This window comes from Phyllobates terribilis, unplaced genomic scaffold (genome assembly GCF_046119375.1).
Source record: "Phyllobates terribilis strain yellow unplaced genomic scaffold, ASM4611937v1 Scaffold_36__1_contigs__length_13169755, whole genome shotgun sequence".
In the NCBI taxonomy this organism is placed as follows: Eukaryota; Metazoa; Chordata; class Amphibia; order Anura; family Dendrobatidae; genus Phyllobates; species Phyllobates terribilis.
In genome coordinates this window covers 912,059-936,019 of record NW_027362796.1, presented here as the reverse complement: position 1 = coordinate 936,019, position 23,961 = coordinate 912,059, and the positions used below count along the sequence as shown (strand labels likewise).

General features: G+C 42.7%; 1 protein-coding gene across 1 annotated transcript; it reads right to left on the bottom strand.

Annotated features, from left to right (window-relative positions):
- Nucleotides 1-4,688: 4,688 nt before the first annotated feature.
- Nucleotides 4,689-23,440, bottom strand: LOC141182854 (uncharacterized). The gene is made up of 7 exons (XM_073660981.1): nt 23,363-23,440; nt 11,774-11,923; nt 11,465-11,644; nt 11,256-11,379; nt 11,074-11,171; nt 10,785-10,875; nt 4,689-7,680 (listed from the first exon to the last, which is right to left on the bottom strand). Exons 2-7 carry the CDS (start codon nt 11,849-11,851, stop codon nt 6,236-6,238), a joined length of 2,016 nt encoding a protein of 671 aa, XP_073517082.1. The 5' UTR covers nt 11,852-11,923; nt 23,363-23,440; the 3' UTR covers nt 4,689-6,235.
- Nucleotides 23,441-23,961: the final 521 nt, after the last annotated feature.

Below are 23,961 nucleotides of genomic sequence, written 5' to 3'. Positions count from 1 at the left end.
GCTTTTGTTTTACAATAATTCCCATTCATTCCACTCACCTGCCATGTCTGCTGCATTGGTAGCAATGGTTCCTCAGCCAGGACTCCTGGGACCAGTCGTTCCACAGCAATTCCAGTATGGTGCCGGCAGGTCTGTTCATCCAGGCCGCCCGTATAGTTTGCTTTTTAGACAGATATAATCATTTTACTTGTGTAGACATTGTGGTACTTGAGTTACATTGCTGGCCATGTTTGCCGTGTCCTCATTGGTGTATGTTTTTTGGGATTGCTGGGACATGTTGTCCTTTAGCAGAGTCCATCGCAGAGTCGGTGTATTTACAGTTGAAATCAGAAGTTTACATACACTATATAAAAAGACACATATTCATGTTTTTCTCAACATCTGACATGAAATCAGAATAAACCTTTCCCGTTTTAGGTCAATTAGGATTACCATCATTTTTAATATTTGCCAAATGCCAGAATAATGAGAGAGAGAGAATGTTTTAAGGCATTTTTATTACTTACTGCAAAGTCAAAAGTTTACATACACTAAGATTAATATGCCTTTAAACAATTCTGAACTGCCCATATGATGATGTCATGTGTTTTGGAAGCTTCTGAGACACACCTGTGGATGTATTTTAATGCACACCTGAAACACACTGCTTCTTTGTGCAGCATCATGGGAAAGTGTAAAGAAATCAGCCAAGATAGCAGAAAGAGAATTGTGGACTTGCACTTGTCTGGCACATCCTTGGGTACAATTTCAAGATACCTGAAGGTGCCTCGTTCATCTGTACAAACAATTATATGCAAGTACAAACAAAATGGGAATGTCCAGCCATCATACCGCTCAGAAAGGAGACAGGTTCTGTGTCCCAGAGATGAATGTGCTTTGGTCCAACATGTGCATATCAACCCAAGGACAAAAGCAAAAGACATTGTGAAGATGATGGCGGAAGCTGGTAAGACTGTGTCAATATCCACAGTGAAACGAGTACTATATCAACATGAGCTGAAAGGCCACTCTGCCAGGAAGAAGCCATTACTCCAAAAGAAACATAAAAAAGCCAGTTTACTGTTTGCAAATGCACACAGGAACAAAGACCTTAATTTTTGGAGACATCCTGTGGTCTGATGAAACTAAAATTTCAACTTTTTGGGCATAATGACTATTGTTACGTTGGGAGGAAAAAGGGAGAAGCTTGGAAGCCTAAGAACACCATCCCAACTGTGAAACATATGTGGGGCAGCATCATGTTGTGGGGTTGTTTTGCTGCAGGAGGGACTGGTGCACTTCACAAAATAGATAGCTTCATTAGCAAAGAAGATTATGTGGCAATACTGAAGCAACATCTCAAAACATCAGCCAGGAAGTTAAAGCTTGGGTGGAAATGGGTCTTCCAAATGGACAATGACCCGAAGCATACTGCCAAAATGGTAACAAAGTGGCTTAAGGATAACAAAGTCAATGTTTTGGAGTGGTCATCACAAAGCCCTGATCTCAATCCTATTGAAAATTTATGGGCAAAGCTGAAAAGGCAGGTGCGAGCAAGGCGACCTACAAACCGGGATCAGTTACAACAGTTTTGTCAGGAGGAATGGGCCCAAATTCCGACCAACTATTGTGAGAAGCTTGTGGAAGGATATCCCAAACTTTTCACCCAAGTCATTCAGTTTAAGGGCAGTGGTACCAAATACTAATGAAATGTATGGAAACTTTTGACTTTGCAGTAAGTAATAAAAATGCCTTAAAAACATTCTCTCTCTCTCATTATTCTGGCATTTGGCAAATAAAAAAAATGATGGTAATCCTAATTGACCTAAAACGGGAAAGGTTTATTCTGATTTCATGTCAGATATAAAGAAAAACATGCAGATGTGTCTTTTTATATAGTGGATGTAAACTTCTGATTTCAACTGTATATATTGTATCATGTGCCCCCAAAAATCTGCACTTTATTCCTCATTGGTTTTGAGTTAGTTACTCAAATCTATACCCCTGATGTCAACACAATGCAGTTTTTTATTCTAAGGCCCCGGTCCCACTATCAGTATTCGGTCAGTATTTTTTCTCAGGAATGGGGGATAAATGCAGAATTTGTGACTTGTTTCTATTATACCTTTTCTCTGATTGTTCCTCACCTGGTTTTGGCTCCCACTCCTGAGAAAAAATACTGACCAAATACTGATAGTGGGGCCGGGTCCTAAAATCGCTAGTGTTTCTAGTTAGGTAAGGATGAGGTTGCTTTATTAGTTAACTTTCATTGCAGGGGACATTGGCTTCAGCTGGAATTGGCATTATGGTAAGTAGGGTTTAATTTAGAACAATAAAAGGTCTCTGTGTTTATTTCAAATAAAATATTTTATTCATGGTGCTCTTGTAGTTATTTCACATATCACTTTCACTATGGTGTTAGTAATGGGGGCGTCTTATAGACGCCTCTCCATTACTAACCGGGCTTGATGTCAGCTGGCCTTATAAGCTGACATCAACCCCAACCCTATTACCCCACTGCCACCGCTACAGGGCAGTGGGCAGAGCGGAGGCTTAGTGCCAGAATTGGTGCATCCTATGGATGCGCCACTTCTGGGGCGGCTGAGGGCTGCTGTTTCTAGCCTCGGAGGGGGCCAATATTCATGGCCCCTTCCTAGGCTACTAATATTAGTCCCCAACTGTCTGCATAGCCTTTGCTAGCTGTTAAAATAGGGGGACCCCATGTCATTTTTTGGGGGTCCCCCATTTTAATAACCTGTAAAGGCTTAAGTATTCAGCTGGAGCGCTGATATTAGTAGCCTGGGAAGCTCTGTGGGTATTACCCCCTTCTCGGGCTTCAAAAATCTGCCCCAGCAGGTCTGCTTAACCTCTGCTAGACTATAAAATTACGGGGGACCCCACACCAATTTTTTTAAATAAATACTTTAATTTAACAATAAATGACAAGTACAGTAACCAACACTGTCACTGTACTAATTATATACATGACTGACACCTTTCTATCTATTCTATGTGTATAGCTATTCTTTCTATTCTAAATTGTCGGGTACCGATGTATTGTAACTGTATGCGGCTGATGAATTGCTGGCTTTTAAAGAGACGGGTGCGTGAAAATCGGAGGGCACTCGCATGGTCCGAGTGCTGTGCGATTTTTTTCACACACTCATTGACTTGATTGACTTGCATTGGCGAGTCTCGTCCGAGATACATGGCAAATCGCAGAATGCTGCGAATTTGTTCTCAGCCCGATTTCAGCTGAGAAATCGGGCTGAGAACAAATGAGATGTCACTCATTCATTTTTTATTGCTCTTTCCCAACTAAAGCAGAGAAGGAAAGTGCGCGGTTGATGCTGGGCTGTGATGTGGTGAAACCCCGACCACAGCCCATCAATCAGACAACTAAGACGAGAACACACACATTTTGTGTGCCCCTAACAGGGGGATCTTCATGCGATCAGATAGACAGATTATAGGCTGGGGCTGGGGAAAACAAAGCAGTCATGTACACATTGGTACCAATGACAAAGTTATAGGGAGGTGAAAGGTCTTTAAAAATGATTACAGGGAATTAGGAGAGAAGCTGAAGTACAGGTGGTGTTTTCAGAAATACTGCTGATTCCACTACGTCACTAGAAAGTCAGCGGGAACTTAAGAAGATAATTCTCAGGAAGAAAGGGTTTGGGTTCATGGAGAACTGGGCTGACTTCTCTGTCGGCTACAGGCTCTACAATAGGGACAGGCTGCACCTCAATGGGGTGCATGCAGATGTGCTGGGGGAAAAAATGGTCAAATGAATGGAGGAGCTTTCAAATTAGTATTTGGGGGAAGGGAGGGTAGCTATGCAAATAATGGGGTAGAGTAGACAGAGAGAGTGAGACATTCAAGGAAAGTAATAAGGCGAGTAGCAGTAATAAATGTGCTAATAGTATTAAATGTCTGCAGGCAAATGCAAGAAATCTTGAAAACAAAATGAATGAATCAGAGACTGTTAGGTCAGCCACAGATTACGATGTGGTGGGCATTACAGAAACCTGGCTGGATGAAAGCCATGACTGGGTGACAAACATAGAGGGTTACACTACATTCAAACGGATAGGAAAGAAAAGTAGGTAGAGGGGTGGGTATTTTCATTAAAACCAATTTAAGACCTCAAGCTCAATGACGACATGGGGGGCAGCTTCAACAATGTACAGCACACATGTCCAACTTTTGATTATATTTGACCCACGACACCAGAACCACTACACCTATGTGGGGCCATTATTCTGCATGAAGGATTTTGTGGGGCCCATTATACGGTATGGAAAGCTATGTGGGGCTCATTGTACTGTATGGAAAGTTATGTGGGGCTAATCATACTGTATGGAGGACTATGTGGGGCCCATTATTCTGTATGGAGGACTATGTTGGGCCCATTATACTGTATACTGGTTGGTACACAACTTTGTCCAAATTTTTCATTTTGGCCCTCTGCATGTTTTGAGCTTTACATCCCTGATGTAACATCTGTATGGGTAATGTACATGGAAATGGCAATAATGGAAAGCTGCTAATTGGACTTTGCCACAAGCTTCCTAATATAGCTGAACATGAAGAGGATAATATGCTGCAACAAATTAAAAAGGCAACAAAAACAAGTCATGGTCAAAACTGTTGGAATTGTTCCAGAAAATGAAGCATTGCTCCAAGAAAATTATTGCAATTACATGTTTTGTTATACACGTTTATTTCCTTGGCATGTATTGGAACAACACAAGAAAACAGAGAAAAAAAAGGCAAATTGAACATAATTTCACACAAAATAGGTCGGACAAAATTGTTGACACCTTGCCAAAATTGTGGGTAAACAACTTTGTTTCAAGCATGTGAAGCTTGTTCAAACGCAATTGTGGCAAGTAACAGGTGTGGGCAATATGAAAATCACAACTACAACCAGATAAAAATGGGAGAAATTGATTCAATCTTTGCATTGTGTGCATATGTGTGGCACACTAAGCATGGAGAAAACAGAAAAAGGAGGAGAGAAATGTCTGAGGACTCAAGAACCAAAATTGTTGAAGAATATCAATAATTTCAAGATTATAAGTCCATCTTTAGAGATCCGGATGTTCCTCTGTCCAAGGTGCGCAGCATAATCAATAAATTTATAACATATCAAGTCAAATATGGTGGAGGTTCAAAGATGTTATGGGGTTATTTTGCTGCCTCTGGTCAGGTACTTTGTGTGCAAGGAATCATGAAATCTGAAGATTAGCAAAGGATTTTGGGGCACAATGTTGTGCCTAGTGTCAGAAAGCTGGGGGGCTTCCAGCATGACAATGACCCAGAAAATAGATGGAAACAAAGTGCTGGAGAGTTCTGACCAGCAATGAATCCGGATCTAAATCCCATTGAACACCTGTGGAGAGATCTTAAAATTGCTGTTTAGAGAAAAATATTAAAATTTGAGAGTCCTCAGTGGTGGATACCATCTTTTCAGTTAGCCATTAGTCAGTAAGCTTTCGAGACTACTCAGGTCCCTTCATCAGACATAGTATAACACAAAATCTGAAGAGTCACATATTTATACACAACAGGGCACAGGAATAATGCAATAGATAAGACAAGTGACGTGAAGCAGAACTATCAGTATGGGAGAGGGAGAAGCAGTTGTGGCCGTAAATATGTGTGGACACAAGTAGAGCTATTCTTTTATTGTGTGGCGATGAGAATTCATCCTTGTTTTAAGTTTTTGCCCTGTCTCCCCTACATACAGACCCCCAGTTGGACATTTGTTACATATAATTAAGTTCATTGTGATGCAGCTGAAAGTACCTGGGATCTTATGGTCTTGATGTCAGTTGGGAATCTTTATCTTGTCCGTGGTCATCATAAATGGACGGGTTTTACATTTACAGTTGGTGAGGATGAATTTTATACGTTTCACCACAAAGGTGAAACTATCCTCCCGGTCAGTTTGCTTTCCCTCCCAGTACCTTTTCATTCTAACAATGTTAGGTTTCTGGGAGATTATACTTGTTCTTTTTATTTTTGGTTTTCCTTAGCTTGCCTTCTTTGCCCTATATGTGTTTTTGTTTCTCAATCAGGGTTTTCATATTTTTCTTCATACTTTCCTTTCCCCTTGTTGAGAGTGTGTTGAAGCCTCCCCTCTGGTTCCTCAGGAGGTATGAGAAACTCCTCAACGGCTTATTAGTTAGTTAGGTGTGTGGTGGCATTTTTAGTTGTGCAGCTAGGGCCATTCTAGTCTGTACAGAGACTAGTTGGGTGTAGTTGCCACATTCTCACCTGTGTGGATTCTGCGGTGGTTATCAAGATGCACTTTCTGGTTATAACATTTCCCACATTTTGAACATGAAAAAGGCTTCTCCCCTTTGTGAGTTCTCTGGTGCTTATCAAGATCCGATTTCTGGTTAAAACATTTCCCACATTCTGAACATGAAGTAGGCTTCTCCCCTGTGTGAGTTCTCTGATGTCTGATAAGAGTTGATTTCTCAGTAAAATATTTCCCACATTCTGAACATGAAAAAAGCTTCTCCCCTGTGTGAGTTCTCTGATGTCTGATAAGAGTTGATTTCTGTGCAAAATATTTCCCACATTCTGAACATGAAAAATGCTTCTCCCCTGTGTGAGTTTTGTGATGTTTGATAAGAGATGATTTCTCTGTAAAACATTTTGCACATTCTGAACAGGAAAATGGCTTTTCTCCTGTGTGAGTTCTCTGATGGTTGATAAGAGTTGATTTCTTTGTAAAAGATTTCCCACATTCTGAACAGGAAAATTGCTTCTTCCCTGTGTGAGTTCTCTGATGTACAATAAGATGTGATTTCTCTGTAAAACATTTCCCACATTCTGAACAGGAAAATGGCTTCTGTCCTGTGTGAGTTCTCTGATGTACAATAAGATTTGATTTCTCTGTAAAACATTTCCCACATTCTGAACAGGAAAATGGCTTTTCTCCTGTGTGAGTTCTCCGATGCTTGATAAGATTTGATTTCTCTGTAAAATATTTCCCACATTCTGAACAGGAAAGTGGCTTCTCCCCTGTGTGAGTTCTCTGATGTGTATTAAGATATGATTTCTGGTTAAAACATTTTCCACATTCTGAACATGGAAAAGGCTTCTCCCCTGTGTGAGTTCTCTGATGTATATTAAGATATGATTTCTGGTTAAAACATTTTCCACATTCTGAACAGGAAAATGGCTTCTCTCCTGTGTGAGTTCTCTGATGTGCGATAAGATTTGATTTCTCTGTAAAACATTTCCCACATTCTGAACAGGAAAAAGGCTTCTCTCCTGTGTGAGTTCTCTGGTGCCTAACAAGATCTGATTTCTGATTAAAACATTTCCCACACTTGGAACATGAAAATCTATTCTTTGCTGTGTGAATTTTTTGATGTTTAAGAAAAGACTTTTTGAGAGGAAAACTATTTCTATATTCTGAACGTGAAAATGGCTTCTTTGCATTAGAAGCAGTTTGTTTTTTAATGCTTATTTTGTGACTTTGATTTTCCTTAGTAGTCAGTAATGAATCAGAAGACAGGACCAATTTCAAATGATCAGATGACAGATCTTTGCTGTGAAGGAATGATGGTATATCTGGAGTAATGTCATTCATTTCAATTGTATCCTGTAGGATCTGAAAATTATCCGATTTGAAAATTGAAGGTGTCAGCTGTCCCTCTGATCTCCTGGTACAGTCATCTGCCAAGAAGAAAACCAATTATTATTTCTTAATAAAAAATCCTTGAATTTTATATTTTTGAACATTTCTACTTAAACGGTACGTAAAAAAGGCAAGCTATATAAAAAAAAATTCACTTATTCACCAGGACAATGACTGTCTTATAGAAAACCTCATAGGATGGACCAGTAGAGCGTGGTGTTCAACTGTTTTTTCATTCTGCCTCCCAAATATGGAACAAAAAGCCACCAAATGATGTTATGTAGGCGAAAATAATACCAATAAAAACTTCTACTCATGCCACAAAAAACAAGTCCCCACTCAGGTCCATCATCTGTCAATGGAAAAACAGAGGTTTCCACATTATTAGTGGCTTAAAGGCTCTTGAAAAGCAACACGCCTTCCATAAACCAATCCAGCAATATCCGCTCTACCAAAGTCAGATCTCCCCCTCGCTTCTGAGCTTTGCAGTAGTTGATGTGCCTAAATCACATTTAGCATCCATGTATTTGGCATTACTATAATGAGAAGAACCCACTTAATTTACGGTGTGTGTCTCCTGGAGCACAATCTGGGCACTATGTGTTGGGTAATAAACTAGCCCATTTGCAATTTTCACTCTCCAACGTGCATTGCGTGGTAATTTCTGGAAAGTGCCTGTGGAGTCAAAATAGTAACTTCTTCTATTGATTAATTCACTGAGGGTTATAATTTCCAAAATTGAGGCACTTTATGGGGATTTCTACTGCTCTGGTTTTCTGCCATTTTGTCATATTAGGGCTTCTGAAAAAGGTGTGTCCCATCTCGTCTGGGACGTCTACTTCTCCTGCTTCGACTTGTGTGACGTCTGCTTCCGTCACCAGGCGCCGCCTTATTCATCCTGCAGGCGGCGCTGGTGATGGAGGAGACGTCAGAACAAGAAGCTCTGCGAGACACAGGCTCTGCGCAGCCACTAAGATTAGGGTTGCTGGGACCAGTAGTACTATCCAGTCTGGCAGTATGGGCGTGTGTGCTGTCCAGCTGGAGTAATCTGCTCCCTGCTTCAGCCATTTGGAGAGCACCACACCCTACTAAAGCTCAAAGCATATTGCCGGAAGCTGCCAGATACAGCCTTGTTCTCCTCTGGTTCAGTCCTCTGTGCTCAGCTCCCGGCTTGTGTATTTGTTTCTGTTGTGACCCCGGCCCGTTTACTGACTACTCTTGTGTCTTCTGATTTTGTATTTTCTCTGCCCTCCTGGTTCTGACCCGGCTACCTGACTATTCTTCCCATCTCACTCCACAGAACAGCAGGTAACACAGTGGCCCAAGCCTAGGGGTCTCTGTGTAAGTCCAGATCCATGTAGTGGGGTTAAAGGGTGATGAGCAAAGTAATTTGTGAAATCTGTAAACGGGGTAGATAAGACAAGCCTGTTCATGGTGGCCATGTTTTGAGCTTTCAGGTGACCATGAACAGTGCCCCCAATACATTGTGTCTGCGAACTATTCCAGAAAAATCTGCATTCCTAATAGCTAAATGGTGCTCCTTCCCTTCTTAACCTACGATGTGCCCAGACAGTAGGGTACAACCGCATATAGGGGATTGTCAGATTCAAAAGAAGTTGGAAAATAATTTGTAAGGTCCATTTGTTTCCTATTATCCTTTGTGAAGAATTCCAAAGTTATCACCACATAAAGTGACACACGTCAGATTTGAAAATGGGCCCTGATTAGGAACAGAAAACTGGCAGTAGGAAGGGGTTAAATCAGAGTATTTTGGGCACTAACTACTGAAGTCAAAAACTGTGAGTATAGACAATAAAACATCTACTGAAATGATCAAACTGAACAGTCTTCATCAGAGAAAAATGAGTAACTAGAGGTGAAACCTCTCTGGAGTAATTGGAGTATGGGGCTCGGTGGCTCTTGGGAATCTAAACTATGATAAGAACCAATATTTTCTGTCAGATGAGTTTCAAGAAGAAATATTAGACATTTAAAGTGAACTTTTTTATAATACTGCAGAGCTGAGGCGTCTTAAATTTAGATCTCGGGCATTTGGAAGAGGCAATGGAGATATTTTTGAAAGAAAACCAGGGAGTTACAGAGTCACATAAGTGAGGCCGGCCGATCCCATCACAATGAAACTATCATAGAGAGGGAATTTGTAAAAAAAAGAAAGAATATATAAACATGTAACATCCCCAACAACAACGTATGCATGAGGGGAGAAATCCAACACTAAACCGGAGTCACACTCATTTATGGTTGACCATTGGAGCTACTATGAGTCCTGACCAGAAGAGTAGAGAAAGTGTTAGTGCCCCCATTTCAGGAGAGATTGTGCAGTAATCTGAATTCTATAGGATTGAAAATATAATGGAATTTATGACATGGAGTGAATCCATGAAACCAGGGCTGGAGCCAACACATCTCCTGCAGGCGTGAATAAATGTATATTACAGCCATCAGCCACGCACAGCTTAGAGATATATCATGGCACAGGAGTAATGTTTTCTGTATAGTTTATCACAATCCTGTTTGAAGTTAGTTGGTTTGAAAAGAAATGTAACAGTCAAGATAAAGGGAAACTCTGGTGTTATTGTACAGAAATTCACACTTGGCCCTCACTGCACATTTAATGCTGTCGATAATAAAAGTAAAGTTTGGCCAGAAAGACTGGACCTGGTTTTGTAGGGACCATATGAGCACATTCAGCAGCACAGAAGGGAGAGAAGGTAGATTCATCCAATAAGATATCAGGGATCTAGGAAGCCAACAGCATCATCACCCTCCGCTTTCTCTTACAGACACATAATATTTTTCTTCAAGTGATTTTCTCACTTGTCGGCACATTCTACGTACGCTGTCATTTGGCTTTGTAGTTTACAGACCTGGGCAGGTAATGGACAGAGTCTCCTAATCCCAGGCGGTAGGTGGATCCTCCAGGTTGTAAGTTCTATAGAAAAGGGCTTTCACAATTTCCCAAAGTAATTTGAACATTTTCAGACGGAGGAGAATGTTGTGATCTAGAGGCAAAATGGTGATCACACGATTGTGATACGGCCGGACTACACCACCGATAAAGTAGCCACAGCCGGTGACAGAAGAATCTGTGACTTCTCTGTATTCAGTGGTTCCTACTCACCTGGGTGGTCATATATAGGAATCTCCTCTTTACACCGCTCATCACCCCTCACATATGTCTCTGTAGTATTATTATGGGTCAGATCTTCACCCTGAAACAAATATTGTAAAAGTCACAGACAGATTGAGAAGTCACATCTATGATCAGCTCTGATCCTGCCATCTCCACCGTTCTCATTACACAAGTATAAAACATATAATACTGGTGGATAAAACAAGACTGAGCACAAGACCTTTTCAGCCGTCTACACATCATAGGGGAGATCTCATGACACCTTCTCTCCATCTACCTGATGATCCTGAGGAACATTGGGATCTTCTTGTTTACAGCCCTGTGGAAAAAGAGGACGGGGACATCTCTCTGGTGTTGTCCTCTTACTGGATTGATCTGGAGGAAACACATACAGGGACTGAAATTCATTCTTTACATACAGATAATTATAGGCCGTGTGTATTTAGTCCTGTCTATTACCTGGTGATGTGAGGGGCTGGGGAACCTCCATCATGACATCCTTGTACAGATCTTTGCGTCCTTCTAAATACTCCCACTCCTCCATGGAAAAATAGACGGCGACATCCTGACATCTTATAGGAACCTGACAACCATACAATGATACAGTCATCTCCCCGATCCCTTCATAGCGTTACTGTATAATGTCCCAGCATTCCCAGCAGTGTCACCTCTCCAGTCAGCAGTTCAATCATCTTGTAGGTGAGTTCTAGGATCTTCTGGTCATTGATGTCCTCATGTATCAGGGGGTGAGGTGGAGGCCCCATGATTCGGCTCAGGGGTCTTCCCCATCCCTCAGACACAGGGTCCTGACAGCGCTCACTAGAGGTCTTCTTCACTACTGTGTAATCCTGGTTATGGAGAGACACATTAATAAATCTAACTACAGACATTTCCAGAGTCCTCACCTCTCCAGTTCTGTCCATCTGTTATTCCCATAGATAAGAATGATGTAATGTGACGTCATCAGAATCTCTCACCTCTCCTGTAAGCCGGAAGAGGATCTCTAGGGTGAGGTGTAATATCCTCTCAGCCATCTTGTCTCTGTCCATATCCATCTTTGATGGGTAAATCAGGAAAATTCTCTGATATAGAAGATATTCACTAAGAGGATCAGATATTGTAGAGACCTGAATGAGAAAAAGATAAGTTGATAGAACATCATAAAAATCCTGTGTAATAATACAACTATTGGAGATAATGAGAGGAAACATATAAGATTTATTATTTTACAGTATTTAGTTTTTTTCTTTACATCTAGTAATAAAAATTTAATAGTTAAGGACACATGCAACAAGCCATTTCTTCCTCAGAGTCTGCAGCTGAATATATTTATCATAGACTCACCTTCCATAACGTTAATTCTCGTCTAATTTTCTGACACTGGAATTGACATTTAGAATAACCTCGGCACTCAGTGGTTCTTATAGAAATTTTTTTTTAATGCAGTCCCTATTAAGGCCTTTCGGCTCTAAGGACAGTAATTCATGAATCCAGTAGGTTTCTATACGTTTGAGAAGGCTCACTCGGTCGCCCCCCCGACGTGGTGTCAAAACTTTTTCCAATACCTGGTATTTGACTTGAGAAATACTATGTCCTGCCGTGATAAAGTGTTGGGGAATGGGTAACATTATGTTTTTGCACCGAATTGTGGACTTGTGCTTTGAAATCCTATCCCTTATGGGCTGTGTCGTCTCCCCCACATAGATTCGGCTGCATGGGCATTTAATAAGATATACCACATATGACCTGTCACATGTAAAGTACCCCTTGATGTTGTATAGCTTGCCAGTTTGTGGGTGGTGAACAATGCTACCCCTGAGGACATTGTTGCATTGACGACATTGGAGACATGGGAATATGCCCATTTGGGATTCTGCAAGAACCGTTGTTTTGGACCTTGGTGCGCTGTGCCCAAATCAGCACGTACCAGAGAGTCTCTAATATTGGTTGCTCTCTTAAAACACGGTAGGAAGGGTTGTTGGAACGCAGGGATCGTGGGATAGCCAGTTTGTAAGATGATCCTGTGTTTCCTAATGGTTTTATGTAAGATGTAGGCGAAGGGGTGGAACGTGTGAACAAAGGGGATTCTGTCCTTAGTGTTTGGACGATGAGTTCTGGAATTCGACGCCTGGGGATGCAAGAAGCTAGGTGGATAGCCTCATTCAGTGAATTCGGTCGTCATTTCTTGTAACATCTGATTGCAGATAGTTTCACTGGACACTATCCGTTTGACCCTCTGAAATTGTGATGTAGGTATAGATTTCTTCATTGACTTTGGATGATTGCTAGAAAAGTGTAATAGGCCATAGGCTTGGAATAGAGGTCAGTTGTTAGGTGACCCTGTGTATCCTTTAACACCATGGTATCAAGGAAACTAACATGGCTTGAATCATATGTCATGGTGAAGCTCAAATCTGGCCATGTGGAGTTCAGTGTGGAGAAAAACCTCTAAGGATTCCAAGGGACCCCCACCATATGCAAAAGATGTCGTCTATGAAACGTTTCCAGAGAATGGAATGTTCTTGAAAAAGTGGATTAGAGTAGACCACCTGACTATCGAAGGCTGACATGTAGCAATTTGCATATGGGGGGCCACATTGTTGCCCACCGTGGTGCCCTTCGCCGAAAGGCCTTAATAGGGAGTATGACCTACTGGCCTTTATATAAGGTTTTTTTTATGTTTGGAGTTTGGTTCTCATTGAACAGTTGGTATAGAGAAACTTGTCACCCAGGGATCTTACGTGACCTTTTGTTGAAATGTATCTTACGTTTGGAAATGTGGTCTTCAATTTGAATAGGTCAATAATATACAAGTTTTGATCTCCATATCCTACTCGTATATTGTCTCCTTTATTGCAGATTATTCCTCACTGGCACACTCTTGTCCCCTCTACTGGATCCTTCTTTACTCCATCAAAGGCTTTGGCTCATGCCCATGGGGTCTTATGCTCTATACTGGTGGAACGCACTTTCTCTCTCCCTGGCACTCAAACTTCCGGCTCACTGGAATGCATTTACACCGGCCTGTGGAAAGCAGAGCTTCCTGGGAGCAGAGCTTCACTTCCGGTGACGTCACACGTACACTTCCGGAGTTCACACTACACAGCCCTGCGGAATTGGCTGCGATTGGACAGCCGCCCTCACTATTCCCGCCCCCCGCTTTTAGATACCATCCTGCCCCTGAAAATGCGCACAGCACCAGGAACTAGAGGTAGACACCGCGTTACTCTAAGCCACTACGTGCAGCACCACTTTATAACCAGGAACTAGGGGTCACAGGTATGCTACGTCAAGCTCTATTCTGTGTATCTCTGCCTCCACAGTCCCTCTCAGCTGTTAACTCTGAGTCTGCCACTCTCTGCTCTTTTCTGCAGACCCAAGCAACCAGTGTCACCAGATCTCCACACTTTTGAATTCCTACTTTTGAATACCATCCAGCAGTCTAGTAGATGTCACCTCTCTTCAATTTGTATATATACTTGCTCTATACTATTGTAGCACCCCAGGGGTCTGGGCGCCACAGTAATAGAAATATTATGTCTGAGAGCAAGTGGGAGGTTTCTCTGGTCAGGAGCCCTAAGCATGCAACACCGCCCGCCCAGACCTGGGAGGGGAGGAATCTGCCCTTATAAACTGGGTCTGGGGCAGGATTAGGAGAGTCAGAGTCTGGGAGTCAGAGCCTGGAGAGGGAAAGTGAGAACTAGGAGCTCTGTAGGAGCAGGAGTGAGTGCCAGGGGCTGGAAGCCAGATAGCTCGCCCTGGATGAAGACACTAAGACCGGACACGGAGTCCGAGGCTGTGGGGACATCCAGGTCCAGCAGCAGAATCCAACCGGCAGGGGATTTTAGGTCCTCTGGCCATAGAAATCCGGAGGCACGGTCACAAGCAAGGGACCAGCACCGCCATCGTGGAGCGGAGGCTAACAGGAGGCCCCAAGTCACCGGCCATACGGGTGAGCACCACACGGTATACTCAGGGACGTGGGCTACTTCTACCCGCATACAGCAAGGTAGCCAGGAAAGTGCAGATAGACGGGGAGGCCTACAACTCCACCTGGCCAGGGGAGATCCTGCTTGCTCACAGACTGACCAGGCCCCTACTGCTAACCAGTACTCCCGGGAGGGTCTGCTTTATAACACCAGTAAAGACCCTGAACTGCACTGCACGGACTCTGAGTTATTCCTGCTGCGCTCGTGCACCATCACTCCCATCATCCACACTAACTGCCCTGAGGCTGTACTCCTCCCGTGGGGAGTCATCCCATTCTTAGCTACACATATAACACCGGCCTCAGCGGTCTGCCTTGCAGCAGCGGTCCCCACTGACCGCAATCCACGGGTGGCGTAGTCGGACAATTATCATACTAATAAGATTGCCACTGGTTTGACCACTCTGGGCACGGACCGGGTCACCGCCACACGGAGACTACAACCCCCAGCGATCCGGCTCCGGGTACTCCCGCACATGTGCATCCACAACACAGGCCCAGGGGGCGCGTCACTATGATGTATCCGCATTAATGGGGTTTGACGAAATATTATACACTGTTTGACAGCATGTTTATTGTTCAGGTTAAACAAGAGATATTATCATGTTATTTCGCTATGATCCATTTGTATATGCTTTTTTATTTTATTATTATGCTTTTATTTATTGTTTTGTTCTTTGTGCTATTTCCAACAGTTACTGATGACGGTCAGATCAACCGAAACGTTTACTTTTGCTTTTGGACTGCATTTAAAAAAAATAAATTCTATAAGAGCCATTGAGTGCCGAGGTTATTCTCAGTTACAGTACAGGTTTGGACCCAACTCGAGCACCTCTGTCCGATAGTGCAGCGGTTATTATCTTATACTGGAATCGGCATTAGCAATTCTGCAGGAGATATTTATTTCACGTGACATGAGAAACAACTACTTCATGATGAGGCAACATCTTCTACTACGGCTCTAAAATTATATTTGGCCACAGTCCGTCACTTACTACATCACCACCGGCCGTCTATATGAATGTTTCCCGTCTTCCCCGGACTGTAATCTTCTATCACTTTAGATGTCATGTCTGATTCACACACAGAAGTTTGAGGATTTTATAAAAGCTGTTTTGTTTGCACAAACACTGCAGACAGAAATGATTTGATACTAAAGTCTCCATGTACAGTGTATTATGGGGTTTATTTCTGGCCTTAGGCTTTCCTATATTACAAGAAAACACCCAGAAAAAAGCAGATATTAAAATGTTTCAAAAGAAAATTGGCCCCAACAATTCTTGTAAAAAGAAAAAACATGCACAAATCAGAAGACACATTTTGTCCTTTTTTTAACAAGTTAAACATTTGTTTTTGGTTTTATATGAACTATTTTGGGCACCAGAACATAGATGTACACAGCAAGGATGACACAGGTGTGGCTGCAATAAAATCCCTGGCAGTTTAACCACTTGCTCCTGCAAAAAGCAAACATGGCATCTAAAGACCCCATCTCACATAGCGAGATCGCTAGCGAGATCGCTGCTGTGTCACAGTTTTGGTGACGCAACAGCCACCTCAACAGCGATGTCGCTATGTGTGACACTTTGCAACGATCAGGACCCTGCTGTGAGGTCGCTGATCGCTGCAAAGTGTCCTGGACCATTTTTTGGTCGTTGCTCTCCCGCTGGTGTGACCAGCTGGAGCAGTGATCAGGCTGGTAACTATGGTAAACATCGGGTTACTAGGGGCACACGCGCACCTAGTAACCCGATGTTTATCATGGTTACGAGCCTGCTAAAGTGAGCGGCAACCTCTCGCTCACTGTAGCAGAGTGGTAACCATGATAAACAAAGGGTTACTAGGAGCGCGTGTGCCCCTAGTAACCTGATGTTTACCATAGTTACCAGCCTGCTCCTGCTTCAGCAGGCTCGTAACCAGGAGCAGGACATCGTGGAACGATTCTTTCCACGATGTCGATGCTCCCCTGATCGTTGGTGAGCCTGCCTGTTTGACAGCTCACCAGCGACCACATAGCGACGCAGCAACGATCCCTGACAGGTCGTATCGTTGTCGGGATCGTTGCAGCGTTTGTCGGGATCGTTGCAGCGTCGCTAAGTGTGACGGGGCCTTAAGAAGGTGTGACAGAGTTCAGCTGAATGTCCCTCCTCCTCCCCCAAGTACTCAATAGTATGGGGCTGCCTTGTTCCTACAAAAGTGAAATGCCTAATAATAGTGTCTGGGCCTGCAATGTACGAAAGTCTATTAGGTCGGGCCAGAGGCAGCGTTCCATAAGTTACCTTTTAACGTCCCGATAAACATTAGACTAAAGTTGCGTGGAAGCACTGATTTTTGGGGTTTTGGTTGACTATATAATGTATTTGGGGGCCTCCCTACAGTTGCAGTCAGTCATAAAAACCACAGGAAATCTGGAATATTTGTGTGTTTGGAGGAGTCTGGAGAGATAGCCGTCTGCCAAATGACCACTCAGCCAACACTTATCTCATGTGTATGGGGACGTTACTATTGCACAGGTAGTGATAATACACGGCACTACAGTAGTACAGTGCATCACCTGAGAAATCAGAGACTTCTGTGTTGTATGATCACACAAATGAGTGTTGTTTAAAAAAGTTTTAAAGTGAAAATATCACAGTTCTAGCAAAAATAAATATTCATCACTATAGGGACAACATGGATATAATGGTAAAATGGAGAGGGAGGTCAGCTCACTGTTTATTCAATGCACCTTGTCTGAAGATCACCGCATGGAGCCGCCCTGGTCAGGGACATTTCAAGGTTCAAGTAGAGAAAGGAGGAGAGATGGATTCTCCAGCATTGTCTATATTGTTAAAACCTCACATTTATTGTGAATTCATAAAAACTGCTGTGATGGCATACCATCAAGTGCCCACATACCAAACCAATGCTTATTCCTGATTTACAACATGTGAGTCTCTGTGATACTTTTATATCCTTGCCTTTCCTGGGTGTCCATTGATTACTGAGCTCTTCTCAGACAATTTAACCCTGTATTGTATGGAAGAAAAAGAGAATACACAAATACAACTCATGCATGAGACATTCAATAAAATCACTGGAAATCAAAAACAAATACAATTAATTGTACTGTAATATTAATCCTGTCTGATGTTTATTCCCTGTGGGGCTCTAGTGTGTAATTTAAATATCCAGTATGACTTTCTATTTAAGATTTTTCTTTTCATATCTCCACCTCTTAATGGTTTATAAACCTTTTCTATTCCTAATATCTGAAGGGTCTGATATCCCCTTTATGTTTTTGTGAAAAGTGTCTTGAAACCACAGACAGGTTTAATGCTGTGGGATTGATTGCATCAGATAAATGTCTTCTAATACATTTTTTTAGCGGATCTGACGTGCATCCCACATATTGTAATTAACTCTCTATACACTCTATTAAATAGATGACCGCTATAGTGGTAGAACTAAGGAAATTGTGTATTGCAAATTGCAGTCCAGTTAGGTTTTCTTCAAATGTGTTGGTTGTATTAACATAGTTGCATGCTTTACAGGATGTATGTCCACATTTAAAAAAACCCTTAGAGGATAACCAAGTCACCAAATACCGGCCCATTAAGACTCACTTTGTCACTCTCGTACTCCCTACTGATTGAACCCCTGGACCAGTCTAAAATACGCTTCCAATCTCAATGGGAGAGAGATCTGGGTTGCACTTTAATGAGGGATCAGTGGAAGCGAATCTTCACCTTGACACACAAATCATCAATCAGCTCGCGATTTCAGGAGGCCAGCTATAAACTGCTTTCTCGGTGGTATAGGGTCCCAACTCGCCTACACTCTATATTCCCAGATGCTAGTCCCATGTGTTGGAGATGTGGGGAGGAAGAGAGTGACCTACTACATATTTTCTGGACCTTTTAGTAACAGAGAACCCAGGTACACAATGGTTGGAGGTACATCAACACCCATAAGCAAGAGTGTGCCACAACAACAACATCACTCCAAAAGACATATGAAAGCAGGAGACAAATGGGTTTTTTTTTAGATGTAATTAGAAAAAAATCTTACATATCTTAAAATACATATTTTAGGTATAAAAAGTCATGTAAAGTGCATTAAAATATAGTGTGCTCAGGACTGAACAGACACCCTAACGAGTAACCAGCCAAGGGTAGTAAAGGTATAGGTCTATTGAAGTACAAAATGGTATTAAAATTCATAAATGCACAATTCCAAATATAAAGAAAACTGGCACAGGGATAACCTTTTAGATTTATATAATCTGTTAAAAGGGGCAGACAGTGCTGCTATAATACCCAACAATTGGCCAGAAAAAAAGAGCAGGACTAGTAACCCTCATGGAATGTAGTACCAGGGGACACTTCATCATGTCTGCTAGAATATGTATTCCCTCGCTATGGAAAAGTAACACTATCCCGACAATCTCACTATGGTTCTCCAAAATAAATGAGATTATGCTAACGTACGAACTCACCTCCATGAACAATTTTATAAAACATGGTTCTACTGGAGTTTAAATCTTCCGCTGATTACCTTGACCTCATAGGGGAAAGCTAAGTCTATACTTCAGGAGCCTCTCTGACCTTACCCTAACCCTCTTACCCATACATCCCTTCCCCTACTTCCCTTTGTCTGTGTGTATTTGAGTTTTTGGTTTTAACTACTCATTTTTGCTTTTATAGCCCTTATTTGTTAATCCACATGAATATGTAATGACTTAATGTTTAAGTCTGAGTCACCACGCTGGTCTATCCTAAAACACATTGAACCAATGTTCTACCAGCGACTCTACTTTGGATTGTGTTTACTTCTTTCATTTTGTTTTCAAATGTTTTGGAAATACTGGTTATTGTTATGGTTATGGGGTCATGTTTGACCTACTACTTGTTGCACAACTAGTGTATCCGGTGTTTGTATTTGTATTTCCTTTTCAAAACTTAATAAAGATAAATTTATAAAGGATAATCAAGTCACATTGCGTTTGATATTTGTTTCTTGAAAAAAAACTAGGTGAAAGTTTTCCGCCCAGTGTAGAAGCCTTTTTGGATACAAAACTCAAACAAAATATGCAAAAGAATTTACAAAGTCTGGAGGATGGATCTCAGACATCAAAAAAAACTAAGTTTGAAAGAGATATCAAAGATTATGAGTCAAATTCAATTTACACATGGAAATGAAACAAACCAAGAGCTACTGTTCTGAAATACAGGTCACACAATAAATTCAAAGGAAATAGAGGAGAGCGGAGGTCAGCTTCACAAATCCTAATGTGTCCATGGGTTCCTCTAATTATAATTCTCTGAGGACTTATCTGATGCATCAGTGGGATCAACTAAAGACAGATGGAACAAAAATAAATTCTCAAGTATTCCCCACAATTCAGCAGAAAACAACAGGCCGGAAGAAAGCTCAAATGTGCCCAGAGATGTGCGTTCCATGCGGAGTGCATCACGGTTTCCTATCTGCGAATACGCATGTCCGGAAGCATGTGTTCCACGCATATAGTATTGGATTGCATACCACCAACATAGAAAAATCCTCTCTCTGAGATCAGCATCATGGGAGACTAAAAACAAGTATTGCACATCCTCCCATTATGCAATACGCATGTAGATCTACTTTATCATTACATAAAATATGGGATGATGGCCCACAGTATATTCCGAAATGATCAAATTTGACCCCTATTGCATAGAGATACAGAAGGATCATCACACTTGTTAGTTACTAAATAGTATATGTGGGATATAACTGATAAGAAATAATTCTGATATAGAAGCTCAGATATCTCGATGAAGTACAACAGTATGTGAACCCCATTCACTGGGAACGGAGTAGCAATGGGTAGAGTATACAATCCAAAAATGTAATCCAGAATGGGGCTGTATTCACACAAAACAAGCACAGGAAATTAGCTCATTCAGTCCCTTAGGGGCTCGTGAATCCAGTCTGGAAATCCACTCACTTTCCTTTTTGAGGATATATCTATTGTGATGACCTCCTATCACATTGGGTTTAACCACCTCAATGATACAAAAGGAGATGTCTCTGGTTTCACCTCGATGTACACTGTTCATGTGTCTCGCTAATGGGGTGTCCCGACCATGGCATATATCACCCAAATGCCCCCCACCCTCCTCCTAGACTCCCTCTTGGTCTTGCCTACATAATCTGTCCAAACACAAAAAGGAAAACAAGAACTGGCACCTTTGTACGGGGCAGAAAATTGGTCCAGGAATAGTGTACCGCTGTCTAGTGATACAATAAAGGAGTACGTTTTACGGACCGGTGAGTGCTATACTTTCTTCTTATTTGCTTACATGTTGCCTACATAATCTAGGGGGCAGGTGCATGTGGCCATATATACAAGTCCTGAGGTTTTACAGTTGGAATAATCCCTCTGAAAAAAAGTTTTTACTCGTGGAGGAACTCAAGAAAGATTTACATGGTCTCATCCAATTACATGTACAACATTCTCCACATCTAAAGAAACCGCAGATTCTTCTATCTAGCCAAGTCCCCTTGGGTGCAGGTTTTTTGTAGAAACTATGCACTAAATGGACCCTAATTGACCAACTCTTTCTGATAGTTATTGTGGGAGTAGATCCCACAGCACCCTCAGAGCCGGGTCGGCCACAAGTATGTCCCAGTGTTTTCTGAAGATATTAAAGATACGGTCACTCTGTCATAAATTTTTCTTACTCGTGTTATCCCATCTTTTTCTTGGTCTCTTGGTTAGGTATGGAGGAGTGTCTGTCTCTCCATTTTTCTGCAAACGATGATGTGGAATCCAAAATGTACCATGAGTACCCTATAATCCCTTAATCTGGTGTTCAGGTCTATTGCCTGTATATTAAAATCTGTGACATTATGGCAGTACCTTCTCAACCATAAAAATTGACCCTTGGGTATTCCTCTTTTTATGGGGATGGGGTGGTGGCTATTCCACTTCAATAGTTTATTAGTGCTTGTAGGTTTATGCTAGATGAGTGTTCCTAGTGTCCCATCCCATTCTATCTAGATTAGTACATCCAGGAAAGTCAACTGGTTATAATTAAACTCCGATGTAAATCTCAAGCCGACTCTATAGATACTGAGTTCCTTGACAAATTCAAAAGATTGTTCACTCGTCCCTGACCAGATGATTAAAATGTAGTCAATATATTTGTACCATACCCCAATATATGGATGCCACCACTTATGTTCATCCCTGAATATTGTGGATTCCTCCCACCAGCCAAGGAATAGGTTAGCATACGAGGGGGCACAAGGGCTCCCCATCGCAGTACCCCTGAGCTGGTGGCTGTACTTCCTGTCAAAAATAAATAAGTTATGAGTAAGAGTGAATTTTAGAAGATCCTCCATGAAGTCATTATGTCTGCTATATTCTATTGATCTCGATTTCAAGAAATGGCTTACTCCTCTGATACCATCCTCATGCGGTATATTACTGTACAAAGCCTCGATATCTAGTAAGGCCTGCTCCCCTACATGCATGTATACATGCTCGAGGGTATACATGGAGGGGAGCAGGCAAAGGGAAAACCAACTCCAGAGGGATTATTCCAACTACAGGACCTCAGGTGGTACTGTGAGAACATTATACTGTGTGGGGGCATCATACATACTGCATAAGGGGCATAATGGGGGCATTACACGGTGTGGGGGCATCATACATACTGCATAAGGGGCATTACATTGTGTGGGGGCATCATACATACTGCATAAGGGGCATAATGGGGGATTACACTGTGTGGGGGGCATCATACATCCTGCATAAGGGGCATAATGGGGGCATTACACTGTGTGGGGCATCATACATCCCGCATAAGGGGCATAATGGGGGCATTACACTGTGGGGGGCATCATACATACTGCATAAGGGGCATAATGGGGGCATTACACTGTGGGGGGCATCATACATCCCGCATAAGAGGCATAATGGGGGCATTACACTGTGTGGGGGCATCATACATCCTGCATAAGGGGCATAATGGGGGCATTACACTGTGGGGGGCATCATACATCCCGCATAAGAGGCATAATGGGGGCACTACACTGTGTGGGGGCATCATACATCCTGCATAAGGGGCATAATGGGGGCATTACACTGTGTGGGGGCATCATACATCCTGCATAAGGGGCATAATGGGGGCATTACACTGTGTGGGGGCATCATACATCCTGCATAAGGGGCATAATGGGGGCATTACACTGTGTGGGGGCATCATACATCCTGCATAAGGGGCATAATGGGGGCATTACACTGTGGGGGGCATCATACATACTGCATAAGGGGCATAATGGGGGAATTACACTGTGTGGGGGGCATCATACATCCTGCATAAGGGGTATAATGGGGGCATTACACTGTGGGGCCAGTAAAGGGGTCCTGTACTATGAGAACAATACGTTTCCTCCCTTCCTGTCTCCATAGTTGGGTCGTATGTATCTATTACAGGAAACAGAACAAAAACCTTATGATTCTTATAAAGGGGCAACACAAGACCCCAAAAGAGTCTCGGTGCTGAAGGGGTTAATGCCCCCTGCGCCCAGTAATGGGGTCTCCACATACCTCCACCTGCAGAGCCGCCACCACATATATGGCTGCTCTGTGCGCACAGGAGCTGTGATGAGGTCACAGGAGGGGAGGAGTCAGGGGTCACATGATCAGGGGCCTCAGTGGATGCAGGACTCTGCTGTGCTGGTTGTCATGGTGCTGGATGAGCTGAAGTTTATGTGTGGGGTCAGGAGGGGTTTACAGTGTGGATGTAGCAGAGCCGTGTGTGTACGAGGCGTACGGAGCAGAGCCGCGTGTGTACGAGGTGTATGGAGCAGAGCCGTGTGTACGAGGCGTATGGAGCAGAGCCGCGTGTGTACGAGGTGTACGGAGCGGAGCCGTGTGTGTACGAGGTGTACGGAGCAGAGCCACGTGTGTATGAGGTGTACGGAGCAGAGCCGCGTGTGTACGAGGTGTACGGAGCAGAGCCGCGTGTGTACGAGGTGTACGGAGCAGAGCCGTGTGTGTACGAGGTGTACGGAGCGGAGCCGCGTGTGTACGAGGTGTACGGAGCAGAGCCGTGTGTGTACGAGGTGTACGGAGCGGAGCCGTGTGTGTACGAGGTGTACGGAGCGGAGCCGTGTGTGTACGAGGTGTACGGAGCGGAGCCGCGT

Bases quoted from the DNA above. Each gene is read 5' to 3' on its own strand.
- LOC141182854 (XM_073660981.1), bottom strand. From the start codon at position 11,851: ATGGATATGGACAGAGACAAGATGGCTGAGAGGATATTACACCTCACC. The intron at 11,645-11,773 runs GTGAGAGATTCT...CTCCATAACCAG, and splicing joins TCTTCCGGCTTACAGGAGAG to GATTACACAGTAGTGAAGAA. The intron at 10,876-11,073 runs GTAGATGGAGAG...TATTTGTTTCAG, and splicing joins ATGTTCCTCAGGATCATCAG to GGTGAAGATCTGACCCATAA.